This window comes from Belonocnema kinseyi, chromosome 7 (assembly GCF_010883055.1).
Source record: "Belonocnema kinseyi isolate 2016_QV_RU_SX_M_011 chromosome 7, B_treatae_v1, whole genome shotgun sequence".
NCBI lineage: Eukaryota > Metazoa > Arthropoda > Insecta > Hymenoptera > Cynipidae > Belonocnema > Belonocnema kinseyi.
Genome location: NC_046663.1, coordinates 63,567,514 through 63,589,198, shown reverse-complemented (window position 1 = coordinate 63,589,198; position 21,685 = coordinate 63,567,514). Strand labels below are relative to the sequence as shown.

General features: G+C 29.2%; 2 protein-coding genes across 5 annotated transcripts in view; both read left to right on the top strand.

Annotated features, from left to right (window-relative positions):
• The window catches only part of LOC117176748 (serine/threonine-protein kinase N), a 138,985-nt gene that overhangs the window by 76,443 nt on the left and 40,857 nt on the right, over positions 1-21,685 (top strand). For both annotated transcript variants that reach the window (XM_033367024.1, XM_033367025.1), the window contains exons 6-8: positions 3,473-3,627; positions 16,264-16,515; positions 20,922-21,072. In XM_033367024.1, coding sequence (XP_033222915.1) covers positions 3,473-3,627; positions 16,264-16,515; positions 20,922-21,072 — 558 coding nt within the window. The remainder of the gene's footprint in view (positions 1-3,472; positions 3,628-16,263; positions 16,516-20,921; positions 21,073-21,685) is intronic.
• Positions 7,828-13,832, top strand: LOC117176750. 3 transcript variants are annotated; one of them, XM_033367028.1, is made up of 3 exons: positions 7,828-9,495; positions 12,119-13,138; positions 13,210-13,364. In XM_033367028.1, the coding sequence occupies exons 1-3, from the start codon at positions 8,596-8,598 to the stop codon at positions 13,249-13,251; spliced, it is 1,962 nt and encodes a 653-aa protein (XP_033222919.1). In that variant the 5' UTR covers positions 7,828-8,595; the 3' UTR covers positions 13,252-13,364. The 3 variants fall into 3 exon arrangements, with proteins under 3 accessions (XP_033222919.1, XP_033222918.1, XP_033222917.1); XM_033367027.1 differs by having other exon boundaries at positions 12,122-13,832; XM_033367026.1 differs by having other exon boundaries at positions 12,119-13,832.

Below are 21,685 nucleotides of genomic sequence, written 5' to 3'. Positions count from 1 at the left end.
TGAAGATATTATTTTTTATTTTGCAGGATTATAAAAAATATATATTTAGGAAGAATTCGAATAATTTTAAAATATGCTTAGCAGTTCTGAAAAGATTTCAAATATACTTTGAAATTTGAATAAATGTAAAACAACGTGTAAATGTTTCAAGATTTTGAAAGAAATGTTGAAGCTTTTTGGGATTTTAAAATTATTTAAAATTAAAATAATTTCACTTTTAATTTTAGAAGTGTTCAGTTTATATCAAAAATGTAATCGTTCAATTTTTGATATTTGTAGCTTAAATGTGCTTAAAATGATTTGAAGCTTAGTTTTTATTACTTCAAATGAAACAATTTTTATCTTTAGAGTTTGAATTTTTTAAAATTTCATTGGCCTGTTTATTAAAAAGGCCATCCTTCTTTTTATCTCTGTATTTACTCCCCTTTTTCAAACAATGTGGCCTTTTTATAATTTTTTCGCCTAACTGCGAACTAGATTAATAGAACCCAATAAGAAAAGCTAAATATTTTTTCGTTCAGAATTAATTATTATTGGTAAAAATATTATATTTTTTGGTTGAAGATTGAACTATTTTGTTGAAAATTAGTTTTTTTTGTGAAATATTTTAAAACCCATTTGAAACTTTTCGCCCGTATATATACTTAGTAAATATTCTAAGGCTCGTTAAATCTTTTAAAATCTTATGAAATCCATTAAAATTCCTTGAAATCTTCGAAATCTTTTTAAAATTTCCTGACATCTCTTAAAATACTTTAAAATCTTTGAAAATATTTTGAATTTCCGTGAAATATTTTTAGTTCTTTTGAAATCGTATGAAATCTCTTGAAATCCTTTGAAATCTTATGAAATCATTTAAAATCTGTAGATATACTTTCAAATCTTTTCGAAACTCTTAAAATCGCTTGAAATCTACAATAAATTCCATTGAAATCCCCTGACGTCCTTTAAAGTTAGAGAAAACACTTGTTTATTTCTAGAAATACTTTAAAATCTCTTGAAATCCAGTGTATTCTTTTCAAAAATTTCGAAATTCTTCTAAATCATTTTGAATTTTCTAAAATCTTTATAAATCCCTAAAGATCCCTTAAAATCCTTGAAAATCTGTATAAATCCCTTACGATCCCTTAAAAATAAAATCGCTTGGAATATTCCAAAAAGATGATTGAAATCCTTCAAAAGTAGGGAAAATATTTCGGTATCTCTTGAAATTCTTTGAAATCCCGTAAATTCTTTTCAAATATTTCAAACTCTTTAGAAATCTGTTAAAATCCCTTAAAATCCTTTGAAATATTACGAAATCCTCTACAATCCGCAGATTGTTGATCGATAGATCATCCACAATCTTTTGAAATCTCGTGAAATCTTTTGGAATAAAATGAAATCCATTGAAATCATCTGACATGCTTCAAATTAGGGAAAATACTTCAGTATCTCTAGAGTTTCTTTAAAAATCTTTGATTTTTTTCATTTGATTTAGAAATTCTTTAAAATACTTTGATATTTCCTGATTTCGTTTTAAATATTTCTAAACCTTTTAAAATTCCTTTAAATCTCTTAAAATCTGTCGAAATTCCTTTAAGTCCTTTGGAATATTATGAAAGCTTCTAAAATTTGGAGCATCGCTTTAGAATATTCTGGAATCTCGTGAAATCTTTTAAATATTATAAAATCCATTAAAATCTTATAATATGCTTCGAAATTAGGGGAAATACTTTAGTATCCCTGAAAATCGTTTAAAATCTCTTGAAATCCTATTGAAATCCTATAAAATCTTTTGAAATCTTATGAAATTGATTAAAATCGCTTGAAATATTTCAAAAATATCATTTAAGTCCCTTAAAATCCTTCAGAAGTAGGGGAAACATTTCGTTATCTCTTGAAATTCTTTGAAATCCCGTCATTTCTTTTCAAATATTTTAAAATCTTAAAAAAGCTATTACATTCCCTTAAAATCCTTTGAAGTATTACGAAATTCTCTACAGTCCGTAGATTGCAGATCGATAGTTCATCTACAATCTTTTGAAATCTCGTGAAATCTTTTGGAATAAAATGAAATCCATTGAAATCATCTGACATGCTTCAAATTAGGGAAAATACTTCAGTATCTCTAGAGTTTCTTTAAAAATCTTTGATTTTTTTCATTTGATTTAGAAATTCTTTAAAATACTTTGATATTTCCTGATTTCGTTTTAAATATTTTTAAACCTTTTAAAATTCCTTAAAATATGTCGAAATACCTTTAAGTCCTTTGAAATATTATGAAATGGTCTGACATCTGTAGCATTACTTTGGAATATTCTGGAATCTCGTGAAATCTTTTAAATTTGATAAAATCCATTATAATCTGTCGAAATACCTTTAAGTCCTTTGAAATATTATGAAATGCTCTAAAATCTGTAGGATTAGTTTGAAATATTTTGAAGTCTCTTGAAATATTTTTAATATTATGGAATCCATTAAAACCCTCTAACTTATTTCGAAATTAGAAAAAATACTTCAGTATCTCTGGAATTTATTTAAAAATCTTTAAAAATCTTTAATATTTTTATTTGACTTAAAAATTCTTTAAAATACTTTGATATTTCCTGATTTCGTTTCAAATACTTCGAAATCTTTTAAAATCTCTTAAAATACGTCAAAATCCCTTTAAGTCATTTGAAATATTATGAAATTCTCTAAAATCTGTAGCAATACTTTGAAATATTTTTAAATCTCGTGAAATCTTTTTAATAATATGAAATCCATTAAAATCCCCTAACATGCTTCGAAATCAGGGAAACTACTTTAGTATCTCTGGAAATTCTTTAAAATCCGTTGAAATTCCGTTATTTCTTTTTAAATATTTCTAAATCTCTTAAAATCCCTTTAAATCTCTTAAAATCGGTCGAAATCTCTTTAAATCCTTTGTAAGAAGGGAGGAGGGGTGAAAAAAACTTCCGAATCCTTAGAATAGGGAGGAAGGGGATTTAAAATTTGAAAAATCATTCTTACGTAATTAATGGACGTTCCCTTTATGGTTTGAGTCAACATAATATGTATATGTTTACGCAATGTCGCAAATGCGCGAGAACCTCCCGCTGCCAAATGGCAGAGAAGCAAGAAACGCAGTGTCAAGCTCGTGTTTCAACCATCAGTAAAATGACGGCAGATCACTATCATCAGATCTGATTTTATTTTCATCATTAATTTCACAGTCTGCCTCGCCCAGCAGTATCAAAAATATTAATAAACTGGTCTCCTTTTCTTTTTTTTTTTGTGAACCAATAATCATAATGGAGACTGGCTAATTCGCAAGTCTTCCATTTTGAATCTCTTGATAGTAGAATGTGTTTCCGAAATTTATTTATATCTAAATGCATAGACGATTGTGAGTATTTTTTGACTTCATGAAAGTATAATTAAAATTTTGTATTGTTTTTGTCTTTCTTTAGAATTGGCTAAATTGCTAACGATAATTTTAATTTTACAGATAGGTACGAGCCAAGTCTGGAACTGGCTTTGGAGGAAAGAGTGGAGGAACTTCGGCATCGATTGCGAATTGAGGCTGCGGTCGTAGAGGGTGCAAAGAACGTGATTCGCCTTCTTCAAAGTGCCAAAGTCGCCGATAAGAAGGCCTTGGCCGAGGTGCGTTCACGACTGTCGTTTCCTCCTCTTCGCAGGAAACTCGTGTCACCTGCTTGTGAATAGGTTTTGTTATCAACGCTCGCAAGTTCTTGCAAAAGGCCTCATTCATGTCAATAATTGACAGCAGATGACACGGGAAACTTCTACGAAAAGGCGATAACGTCATGTTGAAATAGAGAATATTTTGGATCTTATCTTCGATTACTTTTATTCTTTATTCGAGTTATTTTTTAGTTGAAAACTCTTTTCTCTCTTCTCTTTTTAAAAACGGGTTAAAATTATTTTTTATTTAGTTTGGATTTATACTATTTTCAGTAATGGGTCATTACCAAATTTTTAATATGCTAAAGTAATAATATTCGCTTTTTAGCAATTGTCGATAAAAATGGATTTGAACAAAAGTTGCGCTCCGAGTTTGTAATCGGAAAGTCTGGCTCAATTCCTCATACTGCCGTTATTGTTATTATTATTTTTTAAAAATTATCATGGACTATTCAAGGTGTCTGACGACCCGGAAAGTCCGGAAATTGGGCGGAAATTGTGTGCATCTTGAAAAATACGTGAAAATGCCGGGAAAGACCTGAATTTTTTTTTTTAATTTGAATATAAAGTTGAATAGCAATGATTCTTCATTTGTAAAAGTAGCTTTGTATTACTGTATTTAACTTTTTTTTAAATTCCTTTTTTTAGGTTTAAATTAATTTTTTAATCTGAATATTTAATATAATTTTTAACATTTATTTTTTGTTGCAAATTCGTTCATATTGGTAGAAAATATTTTTTCTCATTTAAAAAATTATCTTTTTGCTTGAAAAGCTAAGTAATCTCAGTTGAATATTCCATAATTTTAGTTAAAAATTGATCTCTTTCGTCGATCAAGAATTTTATTATCTGAACATTTAATCATTCAAGTTTTGTTTGAAAATTTATATATTTTGTTTAAAATTCACGTTTTTTAGTAGAAAGTAATCTTCTTCTGTGAAGATTCAAACATTTTAGTTCAAGATTTATAATTTTTGTTAAAAATTGATCTTTATTCTTTTTTAATCATTTAATTGAAAATTCGTCTTTTTTAGGTGAAAAGTCGTGTATTTTGTTGGAAAATCGTCTTTTTTGCAGATATTTAACGTTTTTGATTGACAATTTATTTATTTTAGTTAAAAATGTATGTATTTTGTTTAAAATTCACCTGTTTTATTATAAATTAATCTTCTTCGGTGAAAATTCACTCTTTTAGTTGAAAATTAAAATATTTTAATTAAAGATTTATAATTTTGGTTAAAAATTGATCTTTCTAGGTTTTTAACCATTTAATTGGAAATTAGTCTTTTTTAGTAGATATTTAACTTTTTTTTATTGAAAATTCATTTGTTTATTTAAAAATATAACTACTCGTTTGAAAGATTATTTCTTTTGTTAAAAATGCATCTTTTTAGTTCAAAATTTATACATCCCGCTTGAATATTCATCTTTTCAGTTGAGAAATCATCTCTTTGGTTGCATTTTTTGTGGAAAATAAATTTTTCCAACTGAATGTTGAAATATTTCATTTTTGGTTGAAAATTGATCCATTTTAGTTCGAAATTCCACTTTTTGGATGTGAATTTATGTATTTGGCTAAATTTTAAAATGCAAGCTTAACAATTTTACAATTCGAACGATCAATAATTTACGATTAAAAATGGAAACTCTAAACATTATGAACAGTTTTTAATTAAATACCGTTGAATTTCAAATTTTAAACGTTTATAAATTAAATAGTTGCAAGATTTGTTATTAAAATGTATAAGTCCATGTTATAATTAAATTCAAAATTTTTTAATTCGTTTAAAACTTTTCATGTTTCGTTTTAAATGATCAGTAATTTCAAGAGCGAGTATTTTATATTAAACATTTTTTCGAAAGTTTAAGAGCAGTAACAAAATGAAACAAGTATTGAATAATATCAATAACAATTTAATAATATTTTGAAGCTAAATTTCTATAGAATTTAATCGACATTTTGACAAAATTGTGCTGATTTTTGTTAGGATTCTGTCAAAATCTGAAAAGATGTAATAATTTTTTTTTTTAACTTTTTAAAGTAAATCAGAAAATTTTTCATAATTAAAAAAAAATTTCGTTGGACATCTTACTGTTAAATGTATTTAAATCAAACTAAAGTATTTATTTCTAGCAATTTTTTATATAAAATTTTTTTTTAACCTTTAACACTTCCTCAGCGAACATTTTGAGGATAAGTCAGTCTCACGACATCCTTGACAAATTTAGACCATTGATTATTCCAGTTTCAAAATTTAAATATTTAATAATAATAGAAGATGTATTTTATATATATTTTATTTTTCTATCAGTTTATTTTACTACCTTTATACTTTTAAATATTTATCTTATTTTTATTATACTCCTTTATATCATTTCTTTTTTTTCTCATATGAAAATAATAACAAAAATAAAAATGTTTAGTTGAATGAAGAAAAATGGTAATTTTCTCTGAAGTAAAAGTTGTAATGGTTAAAAAAGCCCATTTTTCAGATGAAAAAAGAAAGTTAAAAAAAATACCTTGGCTTGTTTTAAATAGCATGGATCACAGAAAATAAGTAACTTTTGACAAAAAATGTTATATTTTTAAATAATGTTAAATGATTTTTTAATTGTCTCTGCTATTATAGAATTTATTTTTAAAAATTGGATATACTTCAGTTTTTGTAAATTCATTAACGGCGATACAAAAAGTTCTAAAAAAAAGACCTTTCTAAAAATGAACAATATGCATATGTTTAAAATCATTTTCTCTTTTAAAAATGCCATCATTAATAATCAAATCGTGATGCTTTTCAGTATAATTAAATCTTTCTTTCCAAGATTTGTCACTTCGCCCGTACTGTAATTAATATTTTGAACCTAAATATAAAAATACACTTTTCAATGCTCTCAAATATAAACAGTTGGACTTTAAACATCTAAAATCTTTAATTTGTATAGATTCAGCGATAAAATATTTTAGCTTCAAAATTTTATTTAAATCGTAAGTACTTTAGTTTGAAATCGTTCAAATAAATATTTTTCATTTGTTTTTAGTAAGATTGAAAAAAAAAATTTAGACTGCTCCATACTCCTGTACTGATTTAAAATTCAAGTGACTCAATTTCGAACGTTTAACTTCAAATTGTTTAATTTAGAATATTCAAATTTGCAGTTGATCAACTTGAAATATTCCAATTTTTAATTAGATATTTAACTTTGTAGATTCCAATTAAAAAGTGGTCACTTTCAAATATTTATTTTTAATATAAAGTTTATTATTTAAAATGTAAAAACATTTTTTAACTGCTTAAATTTTATATGGGAAAACATCTATCTTTGGATTTCACATTTTACAAATGCTGTATTTAAGTGCTTCAATAGTATACAGATGCATTTTATTATTTTCACAACAAAGAATGTTACTTAAATAATAAAAGGTAATTAATACCAACATTAAAAATTTCTAAAAGGTAAATCATTTATCAAAAACTATTTTGTAAGTTTAAAAATGAATTAAAATATTGCATGTTCAGATATCGTTTATTTAAAAATAAAAGGGAGAGGATATTCGTAAATAGGGGAAAAGGGCAATTGGGGAGAGACTGTGATCGCTGAAATAAATTTAATAGTCAATTGCGATAAAAAAAAATCAATGAAAAAAAAAATAAGCAAAAAGTGCAGACAGCGGGAATCGAGCCCAAGCTTTAGGGTTACAAACTCTGAAGTTTAATAATGGTCTATTATTGAGAGAAGTATGAATAAAAAAAAATCTGACGGCTGCAGCTTTCCCTTATAGAATAAGAAATTGTCTCTGATCCATTCGGAAATGTCTTTGAAATTCTTTTGACCCAGGCATTTGAAAAGAAATTTTTAAAATATTTGGCAGAGTTGGCCAACTTTTGTGTTATTCCAGAGAGGATTGACTCTGCGAAAAGAATCTCGGATTCGATAAATTTAAGTGAACTTTCACATATAAAAAGATTTTTCTCATTCGTGCCGCGAACACGAAGGAAACAAATTCAGGGGCGGCGGTGGAAACACGTCTCTTAAAATAGCGCCGTGTGTTCCCTTCGTTCCTCCCCTCGAAGGCGCCTTTTCAGGCCGTGTTAGTTTCCTCTCAGAATCTAACAGTGGCCACACAAATCGACTTTTTCTCTTCTTCAAGAACGAGGGCTTTAACGAGCCTAATACCGAGATCTCGATACAAGAACTAATGGAAGAGACGCTCTGATTAATAGATCTTCCATTGTCAGAGATTATTTTCCGAGTTTCAATACTTTGAGCAAATTTTTTAGACTTTGTGCAGGCGGGACGATTTCCTCAGATCTGGTGAGACGCTCGCCAACGTATATTTGAAAATAGACACGCCAGGTTGGTGGGTGGTACTCGTTGAATCACAGAATTTCAATAAACCAAGTTGATTTTCGTTCTCGAATATTGTGTGGCCACTGAATTCAATCCTCGGACCGTTGCCGTTTCTCGTCTTCGAATCAGCCGGCTGGCTCTTTGCGCAAGTCGTACCTGATTCGTGAAAGTGGGCAATAGTGACAAGACCAGTGATATCAAAAGTGTCATGAGTTCCAGGTATTCCTAGGCTGACTGTGCGTTGCTCCAAATTTACATCGGGCTAATTATACACCGCATCGCACACGCACTTGTCGTTAGTTTGTTGCCCCATGGGAAGCTGAGCGGTGGTACCTGTTACGAGTGAAGATTCAGATTCAACATTCAAATTCAAGACTTAGATTCGAGATCTAGGCGCAAGATTGAAATTGATTGGAATCAGTGACAAAGTGGTGATCGAGAAAGGTTCAATCTCTATGAATACAACCAAAGCACATCATCTTCTTCGCGAGGAAGAATTGACATCGATTCGTGCTTGGATTGGTAACACAAAACTAGGAATCAGTGCCCAGCGTGTGAAGAAGAAAGTTTCCTAAGATGTATCGACGTGATCCGGCGAATTTGCCTAACGAATCTCCCTGGCTGGTGAGGGCGGAAGTTACGATTAGACACAATTCTCCCGGGAGTTCAGGTTCGACAGGACCAGCAGGAGCGACAGGAATGGTTTATCGATGGAATCCGCATCAACCCACAACTCAATCTTCAATGAATTCCTTGATTAACTCCTCGACACAGTCCTCGGTATCATCGCCGCCCTCTTTTGGATTCCAGAGGGGGAATATTTTTTTCACTTCGACGCCACCGCCAAGGACTAGTTTGCCGAGGACAGTTTCACGAAATGACGGCTCAATTTCTCCCATGGGGCGAGGAGTCAGCGTCTCGGACTCGGGATACACGAGTGAACAGCTCTCGCAACAATCATATTCAAGTTTGCCTTCGAGGCGTCTATCTCAGGTTTATAATCGAAGGTGCAAGAGCACGTGCAGTATTACGCTTTCGACTGGAGTCGATAAAGACGAGAAGAGTGGGTTTATTAGTGGTAAGGATAATAATGTTAATGTTAATAATAGTAGGAGTCAGGTTAGCCAGGCTCCGCAAACTATGGGACGATTTTACAATGATCCTTGGAGTTGTCGTTCGGCTCATCAACATCAACATCAGCATCAGCATGCTGCGACGAGATGTAGATTTAGTACTGTACCTGAGGTCTGTGAAGACTGTGCTGAAGGTTCATCGACTAGTTCGAGCGCCTTTACGACGCATTTTTGTACCCGAGTCCCTGATAAGACTGTTAATAAGACGACGACTGTTCGTAGAGACGCTGCCTCGCAAACTACGGATATTGAAACCCAACATTCTCCTATCTTAGGTATTAAAACTAGGACGAGAAGAAAAACTCTTGGTGCACGCGGATTGGATGAGCAGAGAAAGAGAAAGGTAATAATAATTAGTAGTGGTCCGCGATTGATCAGTTGAATGTTTAAACAATTTGAATAAATTCTAGGTTTAACCGATTAGATATTTAATTTGTCGAAAAGTTCATACAGTTACACTTTTCATCGTTTTTATCTTGTTTTTTTTTCAATTTAAACTGAATTCCCGCAGTTCAGTTTTTCAGGGTAATATTCAAAGCGAATGGGTCATTTGAAACCAGCAGAAACAGGGCCTAGAAAGCTGTATTGATGGCAGATTTTACATGCCAAAATGCTCTAAAACAGGGGAAAGGAGGAGATTTTTCACGAAAATAGGGGGAAATTCTTTAAAATTAAATTAATGTGGATGCTATATATTAAATTAAATTTTTAAGATATAAACCCTCGAAGCACACACCTATTTTTGCGATCTTGGATCACACTGTAGGTCTGTGAGACCCTGTGCACTTTTCCGCGGTCTATCGTTTTGAAAATACTCATCCAATGAACTTGCAAAAATTCTCAGATATTCTTCAAACATTATATAATTAATTCGTATTGTTTAAAAAGATCGTTGTAATAATTCACATATAAAAAATTTTTCTAAAAAATTTAAATTTTTATATTTCTGGCTAAAATTTCTGCCTTAAAAGATATTCCGGACAAAAAAAAACATTTAAGGGTCTGTGATACCCAGAGTGTGCTCCGAAGGTTAAATTCATAATATTTTCAGTATAATTATTGCACTTTTAACTAAATATTAGAATTTATAACCAAGTAGATTAATTGTCAACTAAAACAGTGAATTTTCAACCAAGACGATTAATTTTGTACTAAAAAAGTTAGATTTTTAACAAAATAGTTGAATTTTGAATTTAAATAAATTATTTTTCAAACACAAATTGAATAGTCAAATTTTCAGTTTAAAAAATTGTTATTCAACTGGAAAACGAACAAATTTTCCACAAAATATTAAAATCGTCAGCCAAAATAAATTAATTTTAATGAAACACTTGCTTTCTTAACCAAAATCGATAACATTTCTGCCAAAAGAGATTTATTTTTAAACTAAAAAAATTAAATATCAACTAAAAAAGATCATTTTTTATCATAACTGGAATAGTTATATTTTCAGTTAAAAGAGTTCATTTTAAACAACAAAAACGAATTTTCAACCAGAAATGTAGCAGTTGATATATCAACCAAGAAATGTTATTTGGTGGAATTCTTTTTTGGATCTAAAATTAAAATAATTTTAATTTGAGATAAAAATAGTTAAATTTTTAGTTCAAAAAGTTAATTTTAAACACCAAAAAAAAAACGATTTTTCAACAAAGAATGTAGTATTCGATGTATCAATCAAAAAATGTTGTTTGGTTAAATTTTTTGTTGGCTCTAAAAATAAAATAATTTTTACCAAAAAAGATTTAATTTGTGCTACCAGAGATGAACTGTCGAATTTTTATAAAAATAATTAGATTTGCAATCATTTTCAACTAAGTAGTTCAATGTTATACCCAAATAGTTAAATTTTCAACCCAAAAAGACGAATTTGATTTAAAAAATTTGAATTTTCAAACAAAAATGATGAATTTGCTTCAAAATAATTACATTTTCAACAAAATAATACAATTTTTAACCAAAAAAATTAATTGTCAACATAAAAAAGGGAAACAGACGAATCAGGGAAAAAATTTGAAGCCTGCGATAAATAAATAAAAATGTTGATAATTTCTAGACTAAATAAAAATATTTTTGATAAACATTGAAGTTTATTTTTTTTTTTACATTTAAAATATTGGGTTAGAAATCTGAATATATTTCTTATAAAATGAAGTTAATTTTCCACTGCACTTTTTGATTTCTTTTAAATGTATCTCGGATCTCATAAAATTATAGGCCCTGAACTAAAGTTACTTTAAATTTGAATATATAAGGTAAAACGAATGAACTTTTCTACGGAAGAAATATTTAAACGGTTAAACCTAGAAATTGTTCGAATTGTTTAAATATTTAACTGGTCAAGCACGTAGGACTAATAATTAGGAAAAGGGGAGATTTGTTTATGTGGGTTTGTGCTGAAAGATGTTTGAAATAGTGTACTATTTGAAATAGTGTAATTAAAACCCTTCCTAATACGAACTTTATCATGAAATTTCAAATTTAAGGATATTGATACCCACCTTTAAATTATTTTTGTAAAACGAACAACATTTAGGGGCCGCATGGTAGCCTGATGAAGGAATTACTCTATCGTAAAAGATGGAATATTAAAAATTGTACAAATACAAATTTTAAAACTAGAATGTCCATTTTTTCCACATGAAAATCTTTATAGTGACCTCTAAATATATATTATTATAATCTGGAAAAAGTAGGTGTTCATTTGGACGCCAGAAGAAAGAAATTTCCGAGTCAAGGTATTAGAAGAAAAAACAAGGATTTCATGAGGCACCCTAATGTTCAGTGCTTAGATTGACGTGTTCAAATGGCGAAATCTGGAAGCTTCAAAATCATAGATTTTATTCCGGACATCAGTGCCCTTTAACTTTGTAGCACCTTTTCATTTCCAAACGTCGAAATATAAAATGTCTTTCGTGCACAGGCCTCGTTTTTCTTTAAAAACTAACACCGCGACTCTCTTTTAGCAGAATATAAATTCACCGCCTACCCCGAGCAGCATCAAGAGCTCTTCATCTCCTATAGATCAGGAAAAGTCCGACACATCTTCGAAGGAAGACAGCGAAAAACGAAAGTCTCGTACAGTTCACATTGACGTGTACTGTACAGGAACCGACGACGATTTGAACGACAGTAGCACTGATTCCTCGTCCAGCAAGGACGACTTTGAGAAACCATCCCTAGTTATCGCCAACCAAGACCTCACAGTGATCCATACAGAGATGAGTAACAATTCCATTCTTCCGAGAGGTTTTCAGGATGACAAGGCTTTCCTAAAGCGAGCTGATGAAAGACGCTGCGAAAGTTTCAGACATGCTCCAATGAGAATGCCTTCTCTTGCAAGCTCCAAAGGTTACGAGAGCGACGACGTCTTAAGTTCCCTCTACCCTTCACAATTTAGTTCCTACAGTGCACTCAGAGATTTGGATTCCATAGCCTGGTCATCAGCTTCCTCGAGCAGTGCCATGGTTCTCGACGCGTGTGATTCCTCTTCTGTTACTTCGTGGAAAGACACCGTTTCTGATGTAGAGTCTCTCGTCAATAGCAGAAACAACCTGACGCCTTGTGATAGTTTCGAGTACGCTGATTCCTCGGATTTAGTGAGGATTAGAAATTTAGAGAGTGCCAGGTCTAGCCGCAAAGCTCAAGATAAATCCAAGACCTGGAAATCACCAGAAACTGAAAGAAGACACTTGCTGCAGAATAAAAAGATGAATGAGTACATGGAGAAGCATCGAGTTGGCTGGTCTTCAGAGGAAAGCCTCGCAGAATCTAATGGGAGTGATGAAGTCGCCTGGAGTTTCCTCTCGAGTGACGATCATCCCAGCACCATCAAGGGAAGGATGGAACAAGAGACTCCAGCTGTGGCTAATGTTGTTCTTCATGCGAATCCAGAGATCCGAAGACAGTCGCCTATTCTTGCGAAGGTCGAATCCAGAATTACTTCACCCGCTGCTTCGAGAGTTACGTCCCCACCAACTTCGAGAGTAACTTCTCCTTTTACTTCTAGAGTTACTTCTCCACTGACTTCCAGAGTCACTTCCCCTTTTACTTCCAGAGTGACCTCCCCTTTCACGACTCCCCAGGGAGAGAAGACTGATCATATAGTTAAGGCCTCGATTTTTGGAAGGGTCATCGCAGCTTTCAAAAAACCTGGACATCATATCGGCCCGGCGAAGAATCCCTCCTGTTCCTGCGATCACTGTAGAAGATATTTTGAAGAGCGATCTCGGGATCGATCGAGATCCTTATGCGATTTTGAAAGGAGATCCAGCTCGCAACTTTCGAGGGCCGAGAGGAATAGTCGCTCGGCATGTGCCAGCTCGAGGGATTAAATTGTAATGGACACTGCTACGTGACAGTTCACTCCTATTTACCGAATTCAAACATTATTCCAATGTAGTAATTGTGAGTCATTGACTTTCAGCTTCTATGGTTTAAAGACGAGCATTTCGAGATTGAGAGTTGTACCTTTCAATCGAGATTAGTAAATATTACCTTTTTTTGTCTGCTATTTTTTTATTCAAGCTTCTGATCAGTTTCTTATATTGGATTATCCTAAGAAGGCCTAAGACAAAATTCTCAGATTAAAATACAAGATGTACACTATTTATGTTTTATTTTTTTTATTTTATCAGAATAGCTAGGTGAATTTGTAAATTTACTAGCATCATCATTTTAGTACAAAGTGGAAATTTCGAGTAACGATTTGTTTTTTTTTTTGTTTTCATGTTTATAAAAATATTATTTTTTGGAAATTCTTGAGAAAATTCAAGAAGATTTTTGAAGATTCATATATGTCATAATTTTAACAAAAAAGTTTATTTGCAGCACACAAGATTTTTATTTCAAATAAAAAACAGTTCAGTTTAACCAAAAGAAACGAATTTTCAAAAAAATAGTTAAATTCTGAACTAAAAAAGAATTTCTTTACCATTTACATTTACAAAACTTAAATTTTTTTAAAAAAGACGATATTTCATATGAAATTGTTACAGTGTCAACTCAAGAGATGAATTTTCCAATAAAATTGTGTATCTTGAACCAAAAAAAAAATGAATTTTGAACAAATTAGTTGAATCCTCAAACAAAATGAACAATTTCCAACCAAAGAGATGAATTTTAAACTAAAATTATGAATCTTTAAATAAAAAAAGTAATTTTGAAGAAAAACAGAAAATGTTCAACCAAAACAGATTCTTCAGTCTCGGAAATCTTTTAAAGTTAAAAAAACTTTAGTCTCTATAAAACTTCTTGCATTTCTAAATGCATTTTGATATCTTTTCAAATTTTCTTAAAAAATTAATTCTGCATATTAAAAAGTTTTTAAACATTTTCTCAGGAATCTTAATACAAAAATTTTATTTTCTTATAGCCATTTAAACTTCTTAAAAAGCTTCACATTTTTTTTTTAATTTGCAACAAATTAAATTTCCTTTTAATTTTGTGTACATCCTTTGAAAGCTTGAATATTAAAAATTTAAATTAATTTAAATATTTCAAATAATTTGAAATTTTTCAACATTTTTTTTAAGTTAAAAACTCGTCTTAAAGTGTTCCTTTAAAAAGCTTCAAAATTTTATTTCGAAATGTTCAAAAATCGACATTTTAACTATAATTTGTAATCTTTTTAAGTTTTAAATGATTTTTGAATCTTTTCAAAACTTCTAATTATATCTTAAACTTACTTGAATTTATTATTATTTTTTAATAAATTTGAGGAAATTGTTTGAAATGTTTAAAAATCTTTTGCCATTTTTTTACAATCTTTAAACTTTTTAAAATTCTTAAACAGGCTTTTTTCGAAATTTACAAAAATCTAAATTTTTTAAAAAGTTTTTTTTTTAATCTTCTCAAGATTTAATTCATTTTCGTATCTATTTTCAAACATTTTAAACCTAAAAATCATTTTAAATGATTCAGCTTTCATTTTTTTATTCCTGCAAAATTAAAACAAATTTCTCAAAGTCTTCCAGATCCTTTTTGGACATTTTTTTAAATCTTTAAGATCTAAAACAAATAATTTCAAATAAATCCTAAATCGATTTAATTATTGGCAGAAATCTTTTTGTCGAAGCCGGTAACGTTTTTGTCCGTAATTTTATTTTTATAACCTTTTTAAAGTGTGAAAGTTTTCAACTTATAGTGTAGTAGAAAAATATTGAGAACAGAATTATTTCTCAATAGTAAAAAATTATTTACAATTAAAACGCTCTCCTTTATCAATAAAATTGACATACATTTATAAATCAATTTTATCTGGAAATAAAATGACGCATTTAAAAATTTCGATTCGCAAAATTGATGGTGCAGAAAATTTTCAATTTTCATTAACCAGTTAACTGGTTATTGTAAATTGACGGATCTAAAAAGACGGGATAAAAGAAAAAGTCACGTGATTGGAATGAAAGTTAGTACTACCGGTTTTTTTTTAGGTTGCTGATGACGTATCCGATGCCAAAATTGAGTTTCAAAATAGGTGATCCAATTTAACATATAAAAGTATAAAAATTCGCGTTATTTTGTATGAAACTCAGTACTAAAGGTTTTTTTTAGATTGCTCATTAGGAATGCGGGGTCAAAATTGAGAATTTCAAAATGATGTATCCAATATGGCAGATAAAAATGTTTAAAATCGCGTGTTTTTATAAAATTCAGTATTGCTAAGCGGTTTTTAGGTTGCTGATAAGGAATCCGTGGTCAAAATTAAGAAATTATTATTTGCGGATCTAATATGGTGGACTGAAATGCAAAAAGCCACATCATTTGAATAAAAGTCAGTACTAAGATGTTTTTCCCAGGTCGCTGATGACGAATCCGGGTTTATAATTGAAAAATTAATAATGCCGGACCAAAAAAAAATTTAATTCAAAAGGTACTCGATACTTTCGTGATAAATTGGTACGAAATTATTGGCTTGTACCAGTTTTGGCGTACAATTTTGATTTCGAGTTCATCAGTTAACTGGTTAATAAATAAACAAACTGACAACAGCCACTAAAAGTTTTCGATAAGAATTCTGTCCGTTTTTTTCGAAATATATTGGTAACATTACTCTTTTTAGATAGGAAAAAGAAGTTTTTTTTTTATTTGAATACGAATTGTATCCTAGGCTCAAGCAAGTTTGGCAGAGTCCAGTCGAAAATTGGACTTACTCAGACTGTCGCTAGAATTGAGAAGACAAGAGCTGCCAGCCGATAGTGCCACGGCGGCCCAGCTAAAACGTGAATTGGCTAGTGTGCAGTCAGCCAGTCCTGTTCCAGTTACTTACACGTCTTTGCAACCTTTTCGTGGACCGCTAGAAGGCAGAGCAACTGTTCCTGCATCCGTCTCGAGATGCGCCGCTGTCACCGGCCAGTTAGAGGTATGCATACAAACAAATCCATCATTTATAAATAACACTAAATGCTTTCGCAATACTTCAAAAACATGTCACATCTTTGAGCTGTTCTCGTAAATATGTCGTCGCCTATTTTATTCAGGGTGGCCGCTGGACCGGGAAACCTGGAAAACCAGAAAATGACCGGGAATTTTATGAGACCGGGGAAAACCGTGACACGACAGTGAATTTACTTTTTGACCGGGAATTTTACAACATTTTTAGAATAAAAATGTTGTACATCTTTGACTTCAACCGTTTTTTAAATAATTTTTCAAATTGTGATTTTTATAAATTATTATATCATTCAGTTTAGAATGCTTAATTCGAAAATCTTACAATTTAAAAATTTCGCATTTTAGATTTTAAAGTTTTAAAAGCATATATTTTAATTTAAAGAATTTTAAAATGCAGCTTTAAAGGCTTCAAAAATTAGAAGTTTTTAAATCGAAGATTTTTTAATAAAAAATAGTGTGGCCGTCGGACCGGGAAACCGAGAATTTTACGAATTTTCAGAAGAAAAATCTGCCCAAGTTCGATTTTAACAGTTTAAAATTTTTTTTGATAAAAAACAGTTTTATTTTATCATCGGCAAATATAAATAAATAAATAAATAATTTTTTAATTGGATCTGTACTCTTGAGTATATAAATCTGAACAATAATTGATTTGACCAAACAATTCAAGATCCGTTCAAAATTTGAGGATTTCCAGATTTTAACTTTTTCAATCCGAAAGTCTTAATAAGAATTAAAATTTATATATTTTTATTTTTTATATTAAATTTAATAAATAAATTTATTAATGTATTATTTCTATTAATTTTGGGTTGCCATTAAAAACATGTAAACGTGCGTCTTACTATTTTCAACTTAAAAATAAATCCATAATATAGTCATAATTAAAGGTTTTTTTTTTAAATTGCAAATATTGTGAGTCTAAATTATCTAATTTTTATCCCATTTAATTTGAAATTTCTTAATGTAGAAAATTAATAAGTATTTCATATTTACAATATTTCACTGTTCATTTAAGACGAGTAAATTGAAACTAAATATTTAAAAGAGAACAATTTGAAACTGAATTGTTTTATATAGAGAGCTTTGAATCTTTAGACTTTCGAAGAATTTTTAAACTTTTAGCGTGACAGTATTAATTGTTCTATTTAAAAAGTGTTCAATTTATTAGTGAAATTGTTAAATTTTGACGCATAAACAACAATTGAACACTTATTATTTGTAAAAAAAATTTGAGTAATTTTAAGAGATATTTAGAAGTTTTGAAAAGATTCAAAATTAATTAAAAACTTGAAATTATTTCAAGTAATTTAAATGAAGTATGTTAACATTCTTTTCAGAACTTCTAAATATTTTTTAAAACTAATCGACATTTTTCTACAATTTTTAAAAATCCTGCAAGTTAAAAAAAATCCTTGAAATCTTCCATGTTCTTCTTTGATCATTTTTGAAATCTCTTAAAACGTGGATTTATATTTTTGGAACTTAATGAATCTTTGATCTCTATAATGTATAAAACTTCTAAAATTTGCACTTTATTTGCATTTAATTTAACATTGTTTAATGGAAAAATGTTATTACTTTCCATTTGGTAAGTGTAAATTTTTGAGCATTTGAATACACCATTTTTGAATGGAAAAACTTTTAAACTTTAATTTTAAAAGTTTGGTATTCAAGTGTTTCACATTGAATACTTTAATTTGTTGTTTATTACATTATATGGAAAAATGTTTAGAATATAGTTTGATTTTTTAAATTTCATTGGCCGTGAAAAATGTTTGCGAACCCGGAAAACCCCGAGAATTTTGTTCTTCGATTAAAACAGCCATCCTGTTTATTCTAAATGCATTTAAAAATTAACAGGCCAGAGTTGCTCCATGTCGGGGAAAACCTGGAAATCAGGGAAAAGTCAGGGATTTTGAAAAACATGCAAAGTCGGGAAGTTCCTTTTAGATCCACTTTAAGTAACTACCAATTATTAGATTTATTGGTAATATCACTGAAAAGTTTCTTTGCTGTAGTACGATTTTTTTTTATTTTAAAATATTTCTCACTATTGGAGAAGTTAATTGAAATTTTTCAAATATTTAATTTGTTTGATTTTTTATCCACGAATAAAAATTCTTTCATTTTTTTGTATAGTTGATGGAAGTAAATAACTTTAGACGGAAAAAATTAAGACCAGTTTTTTTGTCAAAAAATAGTATTCTAAAAAATGACGAAAAATGAAATTTTGTCAATTAGTGTCTAAAGTTGCCAAAAAATATTTCTGTTTGAAATTTAAAAATACGTACGAGTTTCTTTAGTTTATGAAAAAGAAAATAAGAAAATATTTAAAATGACAAAAGTTCAATCAACTTGACCAATGGTGTGAAATTTTTTGAAAATTCTTTCTTAATGCCACAATGAAACTTTAGAGTGTCATTTTCTATCACTTTTCAAATCACTTTTTAGCCACTTTTCAAAGTGAAAATAGCACATTAGTGACTTTTCTTTGAATAATCTCACCAATGGGTTATCTATTATTGAATTCAGGTCTATAACTATTTCTAAACTTTTCGAATTCCTCTAAAATATTATGATATTTTAAAGGATTCCAAGAAAATTTAATACATTTAAATAATTGGAGGGAATTCAAAGGATTTTAAAGATGTTAGGGTATTTTTTTTAATTCCGTGGACTTTTCAACAGCTTTAAAAAGTTTCAAAACAATTCAAAAGATTTAAAAAGAATCCGAAATATTTTAGGGTATTTTAAACAATTCCAAATAGTTCAATAATTTGAAGGTGTTACAAAGGAATTTAAAGATTTTCGGGTATTCCAATGAATTTTCACGAGCATTGAAAAATTTTAAGTGATTTGAAAAGATTTTAAAGGGTTTTAAATATTTGAGGACATTTTAAAAGATCCAACAGAATTTTAAATAGATTACAATAATTTGAAAAGATTTCAAAGAATTTTAAAGATTTTAGGGTATTTTTTTAAATTCCAAAAAATTTTCAAGTGCTTCACAAATTTTACAGCGATTTCAACAAATTTCAAAACATTTGAAATATTTTAGTGAATTTAAAACGATTCCAATTTAGGAAATATAATCAGATTTAAATAGAATTTTGCGAGATTTTATAATATTTTAGTGGATTCCAAAAATTGTATTCACAAGAAGTGAGGGATTTTGCAGGGTTTCAAAGTTTGTAAGAGGTTTTCAAATGTTGTTTGCAATTTCGCAGCTCTTTTAAACTCACCTTGAATTCTGCATTTCATCAAATTCTTTTGAAATCCCTTAAATTTTTCTAAACTCAATAAAAGCTTACTGAAATCTATGAATTAAAAAAAAATGTTAGCAATTAATTTCAATTCTTTTGCATTTAAATTGAATTGTTTTAAAGTATTATTGACTTATTCTGAATTCGTTACAATTCACCTGGAATACGATTAAACTTTAAACAGAAACAGTTGCATTTTAAAAGAAATAGTTGAATTTTCAACATAAAAAAAAAACAAATTTTCTAGAAGACAGTTGAATTATCAACAGGCAAACTCATATTTTTACCAAAAAATGTAATTTTCAATCAAATAATTGAACTTTTTTTAAAAATAGAAGAAATTTTCAACCGAATTTCGAATGAAACAGTTGCATTTACAACTAAACAGTTAAATTTTCAATAAAAAATATAATTATTAACCAAAAAGATGAATTTTTAACCAAACAGTTGCATTAACGACTAAATATTTAAACTTCCATTGAAAATAGACGATTTTCAACGAAATAGTTGAATTTTTAACTAATTAGTTATATTTTTAACCAAAAGAACGAATTTTTTAGAAGTTATTTAAATTCTTAACAACAAATTTAATTTCCATCTAAAAGGATGAAGTTTCTACTGAAAAAGATGAATTTTCTATCCAAACAGACGAATTTGATAGAAAACAGTTGAATTTTCAACCAAAAAGGATGGCTTTAACAAATTAGTTGATTTTTTACCAAAAAGAATGAACTTCCAATGAAAAATAGATTGATTTGCTTGAACAGAGGGAAATAGGGAAAAGAGTGTGAAGTCTGTAACTAAAATTCAATATATTGGCTTTTCTTACTGGATAAATATTTTTATAGATAAATTTTAAGAAGAACCTTTTATTATGTGCTTCTGTTAAAATTAAAAATAACCCTTGTTTTGACCAACTTTAAGGATTTTTGATTGAAAAATAAAAAAAATTCCTGGTCCAGTGGTCACTTTGATTAAGAAAGAGAGTTTGTGCACTCTAAGGAAATTTTAATAGATTCTGATAATAATAGTTTCAATTTTAAAGACGATTTTGGGGTCGCTAATTACGAATGAAAACTTTTTTAATTTCAAAAATTAATTTTGACAGGTAAGGTTAATGGGATGCCAGGATTTAGCAGAGGAAGTACCTGGACGCACGAGAAGAGAACACCCAGCCAGTCCTGATTTACGCAGCTTTGTTAAAGGAGTTACTGGAAGAAGTTCGAGCAAATCTTACAGCGTGAAGGACGAAACCAGTAGTGAGTATTCTTCTCTTTACAATAAGGGAAAATCGGGAAAAGCCCAGGAGAATTTTTAGTGAAGAAGATTAATTTTCTAGCATAAAAATACGAATTTTGTAAGAAAATATATACATTTTTAACCAAATCGTTGATTTTGCAAGCCAAAGAGATAAATTTTCTACAAAGCAGATCAGTTTGAAACCCAAGAATGAAACTTTCAACAAAAAAACTAATTTTTTAACGAATTAGTTAAATTTTCAAAAAAATAATTAAATTCCCAACAACAAAATTAATTTTTTAAAAACAAACAATTTTCAACTTTTTTGAATCTTCAATCAAGAAAGTCAACTTTTAGGAAAGTAGTTCAACTTTTAATCAGGGTTGAATTTTTTATCTAAAAAGATGAATTTCCAAACGAAAATTTAATATTTTAAAAAACATAAATATTTTAGTTTAAAATAAAAAAATAGTTAGATTTCACAAACAAAAAAGATTTTTCGTCAAAACACTTGAATACTTAACTAAAGCAGATTACGAGGGTAGTTCAATAAGTCCTTAGAATGAAGTATAAAAACAATTTTTTTTGGGTAAATTTTTTTTTATTTTTCAACATAATCTCCTTGGAGCTCTA

Excerpts from the sequence above, each read along its gene's own strand:
- LOC117176750 (XM_033367026.1), top strand. The coding sequence starts at position 8,596 with ATGTATCGACGTGATCCGGCGAATTTGCCTAACGAATCTCCCTGGCTG. Across the intron at positions 9,496-12,118 it reads ATGAGCAGAGAAAGAGAAAG|CAGAATATAAATTCACCGCC; the intron begins GTAATAATAATT and ends ACTCTCTTTTAG.